The sequence below is a fragment of the Ipomoea triloba genome, chromosome 13 (assembly GCF_003576645.1).
Source record: "Ipomoea triloba cultivar NCNSP0323 chromosome 13, ASM357664v1".
Lineage (NCBI taxonomy): Eukaryota > Viridiplantae > Streptophyta > Magnoliopsida > Solanales > Convolvulaceae > Ipomoea > Ipomoea triloba.
The window spans coordinates 18286092-18295684 of record NC_044928.1 but is presented as its reverse complement, the minus strand read 5'-3'; the positions used below and the strand labels follow the sequence as shown (position 1 = coordinate 18295684).

The 9593-nt window shown below is 32.1% G+C and overlaps 1 protein-coding gene across 1 annotated transcript; it reads left to right on the top strand.

Annotated features, from left to right (window-relative positions):
• Nucleotides 1–564: 564 nt before the first annotated feature.
• Nucleotides 565–4748, top strand: LOC116002547 (tobamovirus multiplication protein 2B). The gene is made up of 4 exons (XM_031242717.1): nucleotides 565–752; nucleotides 1567–1697; nucleotides 2487–2577; nucleotides 4238–4748. Exons 1-4 carry the CDS (start codon nucleotides 612–614, stop codon nucleotides 4289–4291), a joined length of 417 nt encoding a protein of 138 aa, XP_031098577.1. The 5' UTR covers nucleotides 565–611; the 3' UTR covers nucleotides 4292–4748.
• Nucleotides 4749–9593: the final 4845 nt, after the last annotated feature.

Sequence of the window (9593 nt, the reverse complement as noted above, 5' to 3'; positions counted from 1 at the left end):
TCCACTTACTGCCTAATGGACAATACGACGCCGTTTTGATTCCTGGTGCACAATGCTACGTTCACCACGGTGCATGGTATAAATTGCCAGCGATACCAATTCAAGATTTTTATTGTTCGGTTCACCCCGATCAGACACATATTTTTAATTAGACTAGTCCAATTTAGTTTAAGTAATAGCCGGACAAATGGAGAGCCAACTTGTACATTTGGCACCACTCAAAGAGAGATGACTAAATATAAAATAATAATTTGAAAAATATGTTTTGAGTAAAAATATTGAAAGACATATTTCACTAAAATAAATAATTTTTTCTTTAACTGAAATACATATTTTTTGTTAATAACCAAACACTAAAAAATTTTAAAAATAAATTTTGGAAGTCATTTTTCCAAATCAACTCTTAATGATCAAAATTCATAATTTGGTTTTTATATTATTTTGTATTTATTAATTTAGTGTTAGGGGATGAAATTACTATGTATTAGTCGTGCAAAGCTGAAATTCATTATATAGATATTAGCGAATTAATCTATCAATATATAAATATTCCGTGAAAGCAGAAATTATCTAACGAGAGTACAACCAAAGAAGGTAAAACCGTAATAGATATGGCCGCGGCAACGTCGTCCGGCGCCGGCGGGAGCGGCAGAGATGGGTCGGCCAAGACCATGGTGGCCGATCAAATCACTCAGTCTGTCCAGTCCACCTCCAATCTCCTCCACCTCATGCTCCAATCTTCCCCTTCTCAGGTAAATCCATAAAAGCTCTCTTTTACTCAACTTGTTCTCCGACATTTGTTTTCGTATAATCTACATTTTAATTGCTCAATTCTCTACATACGACACACATTCCTGCTCTAGTTTGATTTCTGAGAAATACTGATAAATCCTAAAAAGAATGAAGCTCACGGTGCAAAATGACACTGTATTTAGGGTATTTTGCCATCAACAGGAAAGGATTTGTAAATTAAGTAACCAATTCTGGGTTAATCTCTGTACCAAATAATTTATATAGCATTATGGCATTGAACCAGTTCTGCGCTAACCTCTGTATTTCGGTAATTCGGTTATAATTTTGTATAGCATTATGGTATTGAAATTATGAGTTCACACTGATTTTTATATGCCAAAAACATGGGAATACTTTGATAAATGGCAGTGCAGGATTCAAAACAAACTTTTCGCATAATTATATTGGAAGTATGGAAGTATGTATTTTTTGTTGGGTGAGTGGGTGACGAGGGAAACCTGCAGCCACTATTCCAGGGGGTGCACTCGGTAAACCCCGCCTTGTGACACTAGCCGGCAAAGGACCACAAGGAGGTAAACCAGCCTAGGTTGGCCATAGCTTACCGGCTCAAATCAAGAGGGCTGGGATTTGAACTCGTGACCTTGTCGTTACAAGTTTGTATCCTTAGCCCATCTTGGCTGGGGTTACCCCTGGAAGTATGTATTTTACTTGGCAAGAAGCTTAAGCCATTACTTAGGGCACACATTATTTTGTGTTAGACATCAACATATGCTCCATTTCATATTTTTGACTCACTTGCTAGCCATTTTCCAGGCCCAACTGCAGAAACTCCCAAAGAGTCTTTTGGCTAAGACCTCGACAATCAAGAATACATCGTTGGTATTGGAGCAACTGCCTCAGATAATTTCATCATTGGATGCGCATATGGATCAAGGATTACAATGGTTATTCTTTTTCCCCCTTTTCCATGTGGTACAATTGTCAATACCTGTTCAAAAATGAAAATTTGAATTTTAGGTTGTGTCAAATCTCCATTTGATGTGAAAATGATGATAATTAAATAAAAAGGGTAATCTTTCCTTTTGTGGAGTAATTGATAATATTCAAAATCTTTTTCCTTCTTGGAGTATAAGTATAGATTATTAGGTCTTCCATTGTACAACATATAACTATTTTACCAAGAGAACTGATTTTATAAAATGGTTTTGCTGCTTAGAGCTTGCTTAGCAGCTGGGGCTTGAGCTTGAACTGTTGCCAGCACCACTATAGTCTCTACAATGTTCATATTGTGAATCTTATTGAAGAGTGATCCGCATGGTCATTTAAATACTAAGACACCATTCTTTAGGACTCAGAAGGACATTTGAAGCTTTTCATTTTTAATGATTCATATCTGCTTAAGATATGAAAGTAATAAACATAAAAAAGGTATTATTTGCCAAAGAGATGGTTTGATATTTTAACCCTTATGCCATTTCAGTGCCAATTTTCACAGTTTATCCATATTGTCCGTGCTACCTTATATCTAGGTGTTCATTTAGATTCGTGCCTGTGTGTAATTGTCTCTAAAGAAATGAAAGTACCAATATTTAACATTGTGCTTCTATGATCTATAGTTTGATATAACTATTAAATTAAACTTTTGTCTACTTTGGAAATTAAATGGTACATTAAATTTTAATTTTGGTGCATTAAATTCTTCATTGATCTAATTTTGATGGTAACTTTTGCAGTGTTCCTCAGCTGAAAACTGTAATCCAGCTACTCTCAAACATTGAGAACTGCCAACTTAAGCCTTTATCCAATGTTCAGCTTTCTCAAGAGGTATTAGTAGTACCACCCAATGCTTCAATCTTCTCCTGCATGCAACCTAAACAAGAAGGATTTTTTTAAAAAAATAAATATCTTGTATTCTTGTTATAGTGATTGTTGTCTTTTCTTTTTCCTCTTTCTTAGATGCACTGCAACTGTTTCCCCTTCATAGAAAAGGCAATAAATTTGCTGCTGTCCTCTAAGCTCATTTGCCCTTCTAGTCATATATACGGAGTAATTATTAGGCTATAATGAAATTGGCACAAGCTCTAGGTTTTCGTGAATTTGAATTCTAGTTTTTCTTTTAAAAAAAAATAGAAAATGTTCAAGCCCCTTAGGTATAGGTATCTAAAGAGTTTGAATTATAAGTCTCAATAACATTAATACTGTAATAAATCTGAGGTATATTATTGGAACATGTCACTTGTTTCCACTTGCTTCAGAAATCAGAAGAGCAAGATGTAGATTGTATCAGTTTGCCACTTGGCACTTGCTAAGGGCATCTCCATACCTTCTCTTATTTTCTCTCAATTTTGTGGGTCCAACTCTTTCATATCACCACTTAATATCTTCCCTTATTTTCTCTCCAATCTTTCTCCCATTTTGTGGGCCCCACTCCTCCACCTCATCTATTACTTTATTCACTTTATTATAATTTTAATTTCAAATTTTGATTTTAAATCAAAATAAAATCACGTTGAAATTTGAAAGCAAATATTAAATTGAAACAAATAGTATCACGTTGAAATTTGAAAGCAAATACAAAATATTAAATACTAAATGAAAATATACGAAATACACGATAATGAAAAGGAAATCAAATTTAAAGTTTGGGAGTTTAAGGTATATATAGAGATAGAAATTAAAAATTAAAAAAATCAAAATTTATGCCTCAACGGTCAATCGTTGAGGCAGTTTTTTTTGCCCCCACCATCACGCGCGTGTGCAGGCATGCAAGCCCGCCATTGGTTCGTGCCTGCACGCGCCTTTAGGCACGCACCCCTTTCCTCCCCCCTCTTGTTCCGGAGAGAACATGAATGCCTTTCTCCCCTCTTACTCCCCCTCTTCTCCTAGGGATGGAGATCTCCAAATGCTACACATCAATGCCTGGACATTTGGGAGTGTTTGATGCCATTAATATTATATTAGTATATGTAATTCTTCAGAAACTTTATTTTCCAAATTGGATTATTACTTTCCCCTGAAAATAGTTTTACCGAGTACGGACTTTTTCAAAGACTTGATGCATCTATTAATAATTCATTTTCCACAATCTGATTTTGGGAACCACAAAAATGATCCTTTGACTGGAACTGATTTTGGAAACTTGTTGGCCATGCATGTTTGATAATTAAAGTGGACAGATCCCTTGTGCGCACCGGTATTTGGTCTTGTCTGTTGAGCCACTGAGTTACCGTGATGGCATGATTTACATCCCCTCCTAAATGCTCTATCAGGTTGGGGTATGGGGGGCCCTTGGGATTGGGGATTCAACCTTTTAGGGCAAGATAATTGAAGTATTTCAATTGGATTACTGCACTTCAATTGCTCCTCCTCTCTTTTCTCTTATTTTTGTTTAATGGCCCAACATGGACAATATTATTTTGCTGGTAATTTGCTCCTGAAAGTAGACATTAATTAGCAACTTTTTTGTATCCCATCTATTCCACAGGAGGTTGAACCAGCATCACATCCTCTAGAAGCAAGCAAGCATCCCCTTGCATGACATAGTGAAGCCCCAGAGACCAATTCAAGATTACCAGGATCAATATGCATCGTACCATGAACTTGGACAAAAATCTAGTGTTCTTTACCGTTGTTGTTGGCTAACGAAAGCAATTGGTGTGCAAATCAAATCCATCATGATGAAGTGAAGGTCAGTTGGCATCCTATGATCTCTTTGATGCCGCAGTCATAGTGGACTGCGCATAAATTTCGAATGTTTCATGTTTTTAAAATTTTTCTAGCTGCCTTAAATGACGCAAGTTCTTTTCAGTCTTTTTCAATATGTATTGTGTGTATATGCAGACAAAAATCTTGTCCAAGTTAGCAAAGGACACGGTTGAAATTGGTAAATGAAAACATGTTATGTTTGACTAAACGATACATAGGCCACCATGTGTAGAATGTAATGTCTACTTCTGCCTAAAGAGAATGAATAATTGCAGTGTTTATTTTGGATACTTCGAAACCGAGGGTCAGAGAGATAAATGGTAACTCGTCTCTCTGTCTAATTATTTTTGGATGCTTACCTTGGCAAATTATTCTGTGTACCATAGCTGTGTAGATCATGAATATAAGGTACATTTTTATTATATTAAAAATATATTATTTTTGTATTGAAGGTACATTATTCGATAGTATATATAAAATAATGTACTTTTAGTATATTAAAAATGTACTTTTTTTTTCTCAAAAAAAAAATGTACTTTTTATTTATGGTCCACACAGCTGTGTGGACTATGGTTCATGCAATAATGATTGGTTGACCTTTATCTAAGGGAAGTGATTGAGGGAGCATTACTCCCTTTGTACCATTTTATCTTTCTTATTTATTATTCTTCGGTCAAATTAACTTTTTTTTTTGTTTATTTTCGTTAATATTTGTTGCTTATTTTTAAATTTGATTTTTTGTATGTTTAATAGTGCTTTTAGTGTAGTTAATATATAAATTTTGTATACTAATATTAAACTTAATACTATTAAAAATTAGATTAAAAATAATTTCAATCAAGCTTCGTTTTTTTTTTTTTGAATACAACTGACCATATTACATTGTAGTATCTGTTCATATATATTTTTCTCAACCTAAGGTGCTTGGCCAATCTAAGCCTCATTAATCAAATTAGATCCATAAAATGGGACTAAGGGATGTTTGGTTGGATGGAAAAATTTTTTCATGGAAGTTGTTTTCCTTAGAATGGAGGAAAATATTGATTTATGATGTTTGGCTTATGGAATTCATTTTCCATTGAAAAATGAATTCCATGAATTTGATGAAAACAAAATCCTTGGTGCATGGAAGATGGGAAGAAAAATTGGTATGATTGGATTATTTTACCCCTTTGCTCTTTCCTAATTATTACGTAGTATTACTTTTCTTAATTTGTAGGGGCATATAGATCTTTATACTCGTTATTCCTTACAATTTTAAATCCAACCAAACAACAAAATTAGTATTAGTATTCCAAGTAATTTTTTTTGCACCGACCAAACAACGAAATTCATCTTCCTAGTAATTTTTTTTCCATAAAATTTGAATTTCACTTATCTTAAAATATTTTTTTACGATCTAAACGGGCGCTAAGGGAGTACTATGTTAGAGAGAGAGTGGGCGCTAAGGGAGTACTATGTTAGAGAGAGAGTGTGCGTGTGCGTACTATGTTAGAGAGAGTGTGTGCGCGGCACTGCGCGCATGAGGAAGAAGAGGATAGAGAAGCGTGGAAAATGCAGGGAAAGGGGAAAGGGGAAAGAGACGTGCGCAATGGGAAGAAGTCTCAACCGTTTTTCACATTGTATTTGACTATCTATATCCACATCTCAAAGATGGGAAATATGGTATTAATCCACAACTAACCTTGACTAAATTTGAACCTTTAACCTCATGCTTGCTAAAGCTAGAGTCACTGTGGTTCAGTTTAGGTTTTGAATCGGCAATTCTTGGTTTTGGAGAAAGTTAAGGGTGACCATGGCTCACTTTCGATTTTGAATCAGCAATTCTTGATTTTGGAGAATGGCAAACAGGAATTGGAATCTCCAGTTTTGGTTCAGGAACTGTTTTTTTTAAAAAAAAAAATTATGTTTGCTATTTTTAAATAGTCAAAATTCAACATTTAAAAAAAAATTCATTCTAATTTTTTTAAATGGTTATATCAAATATTTAAACTTTAAAGTCAAACTAAATAAAATAAAAATATTTGTTATAGTTAAATTTTAATTTGTTATGTTTTAGTACTATTAACTCTATTACAATGTAATATCTGTCTATACATATTTTCTCAATCTATGGAAGCGCGTGACCTCTCATTTGGGAAAGCCATAAAGGTGTCATTGAGCTATAAGTTACTTGGTTTAAATTGTTACTTAAAGTTTAAACTTCAATTAAATAATAGTTAAACTTGAATCAAATACGTAATTATTATTTAAACTTTAATCAAATAATAGTTAAACTTATTTTTCTTTTCCGGTTTAGAATCGGAACCGGCGTTTTTGGTTTGATTCTGGTTTTGAACCAAAACCATAACTGTCCGTACAGTTCTAATTCTGCTTCAAATCCTATAGTACACGGTTCAGTTCAAATTAGATGGTTCGAACCGAACCATGGTCAAGACTACATACTTGTCTACTTTGGTTATTAATAGAGTTAATTCCAATTTTAGTCCTCCAGTAACAAAGTCGTTGAAATATTATTAAATATAAAGACATTTCAATCTTTTTTATACAAAGTATGTTGAACCGCTATATTTTTTATGTTTATTTTTTTTTGAAAACATTCATAATTGAAGACTATCATTGTATTAGACGCTATTTAACTTTATTTGTTGATAAAGGACCAAAAGTGGTCAGGCCACAATAATACTAGGACCAAAAGTGAATACTCTAATAAAAATGATTTAAAGTGAATTGTCACCTATAAATTCCTGACCAAAAATGGAATTAACTCTTATTAATAATATGCTCATACCAAGTATTATTTATTGTCTCTAAGATTTCATTGAAGTTTTGACTCTTATTTTGAATAAGTCTCGTTACAACTGCCATAATTTATAATAACTCAATTTTTCTTGTGATTCAGAGTTATATAAGAAAGAAAAAACCAATTATTCTCAAACTGTGACATTAACAGGGAGTTGGTCGGAGGGAATTTGAATTCCATTCCCACTTAATTTCCACCTAATTCCAAAGGCAACTAAATTCCTTCCTTTGGTTGGAGGGAATTGAAATTCCACGGAATTGCAAATCCCTCATTTTCATGGAATTAGAATCCCATGGCCCCCCTTGGGATTTTAATTCCATGGATTTTAGGAAGAAAAAAGATAATTTTGAGACAAAATTACCCATCATTTTTTAACCTAAAATTGATGCTTAATCTTCCCGTCTAGATTATAGCGTGTATTATTTTTTTACTACTGTCAACAGAGTTTCTAAGCAATAATCATTCTAGGCCAATCTTAATCAAATATATTTTTCAAAATTATCAAGTATTTAGATTTGATAAGTGTATATAATGTATTTGCCTAAATTTTGAACAACAAAATTTTCATTCTATGCTTTGATGGTGGGTGTGTTATATAATGTTCATTTTGTGCACCGATCTATGCAACAGTGAACGAGGTGAGTTGTGCGTTTGTTAATTTTATTTATAATAGCGAAAGATTTTTTTTATTTCTATGTAATAGTGATTAAAAATTTGCATTGTTTATAATAATGATGTGCATTTTGGACTTTATACTACTTATTTCCATTCAACTTCCATGTATACCAAACATTAGAATTGAAATTCCCCAGTAATTTTATTCCTGCAAACCAAACATTGAAATTTAATCCCACTTTATTCCCACATTATTATTTCCCTATGGAATTGTAATTCCTTTCCCACCTAATTCCTTCCCTCCAACCAAACGCCCCGTAAAGGTCGTATAACCCTTTTGAAAAGGTCACACCAAACCAATGCTTGAACAGTAATCAAGATTTTTCACAAAAATTGTACACCATTTGAAATGGTAATTGGTAAATAAAATTCTTTTTTTTTGAGAGAAGTAAATAAAATTCTTTTTATTCATTAGTTACCATTTTTTTGGTAAATAAAATTCTTTTTTTTTGAGAGAAGTAAATAAAATTTTTTTTATTCATTAGTTACCATAAATGGACTGACTCTAGCCATATTAACAAATAAATATATTTATATTTCCAGTTAGATGGTGAAAGATTTTGGATTAAAATTTTGATCTATTTTAGTTTTATTTATATCATTTGAAACAAAAATTTTAAAAGGAAAAAAAAAATGAAACAAAACACAACCAAATATTCTTTAAGAAATTGTGGAGAGCAAAGATCTACCAAATTCGCTCCGATCCAAGTTGTTAAATCCACTCCAATCCAATTCGTATCCACTTAAAGTGGATGGGATATGGATCTACTTAGTGAAAGCTCGCCACTAGTGAATTGGATACGAACGTAACTTCTAAAAAATCTGCTATATCCAATCCGCTCCGCTAATCTATTACCAAAACGACGTAGTTTTATACTTTATATATATATATATATATATATGTAGGGCCAAAGAGAGTTGGGCCTAAAATGGGTAGAAAAAATGGCAGTCAAATTATTTAATCAAATAGATGGTTAAGATAATTCAGATTAATATTATTAATAGAGATTGTCTAATTTAACCTTACTTTTATGATTATCCGTTAAGTTTTCCTTTAAATATTCCCTTCTTCGTTAACATTTCGTTAACTTTTAACTTACTCATTAATTTTTATAAGAAAGGTCTTAGGTTCGAACCTCATCTCAATCAAATTTAGAATTAAATTCCTCACTCTATTTTACTCTTATTAAATTAAATAAATTAGTAGCTATAACAAAAAATGATACATATTTAATTCTTTAATTTAGAATTATGTGTCTACAATACTTTTATTTGAAAAAATTATTCATTATCAAAAAATTAAATTAAATAAGAAAAATAATTTCATTAGTTATATTGTCTTTATTTTCTCTCATGCAAAGATTCTTTACATTCAAATTTATCAATTGATATTCATTACATTGCCCATTATCTTATTTTTACAATATCTTGTAATTAAATATCAAAGTTATACTACAAAATAATGTTATATATTTATTTACCAAGTATTTTATTAATACTATGAAAAAAATTTAAAATAATTTGAAGCTAATTATATTAACTACTTGGGGATTGGTTGACAAAGAAAGTACTCAAATAATGACCCAACAAATTGAAGCGGAATCACTCTATTTTACTCTTATTGAATTAAATAAATTAGTAGTTACACCAAAAAATG

Excerpts from the sequence above, each read along its gene's own strand:
- LOC116002547 (XM_031242717.1), top strand. The coding sequence starts at position 612 with ATGGCCGCGGCAACGTCGTCCGGCGCCGGCGGGAGCGGCAGAGATGGG. Across the intron at positions 753-1,566 it reads TCCAATCTTCCCCTTCTCAG|GCCCAACTGCAGAAACTCCC; the intron begins GTAAATCCATAA and ends GCCATTTTCCAG. Across the intron at positions 1,698-2,486 it reads ATGGATCAAGGATTACAATG|TGTTCCTCAGCTGAAAACTG; the intron begins GTTATTCTTTTT and ends TAACTTTTGCAG.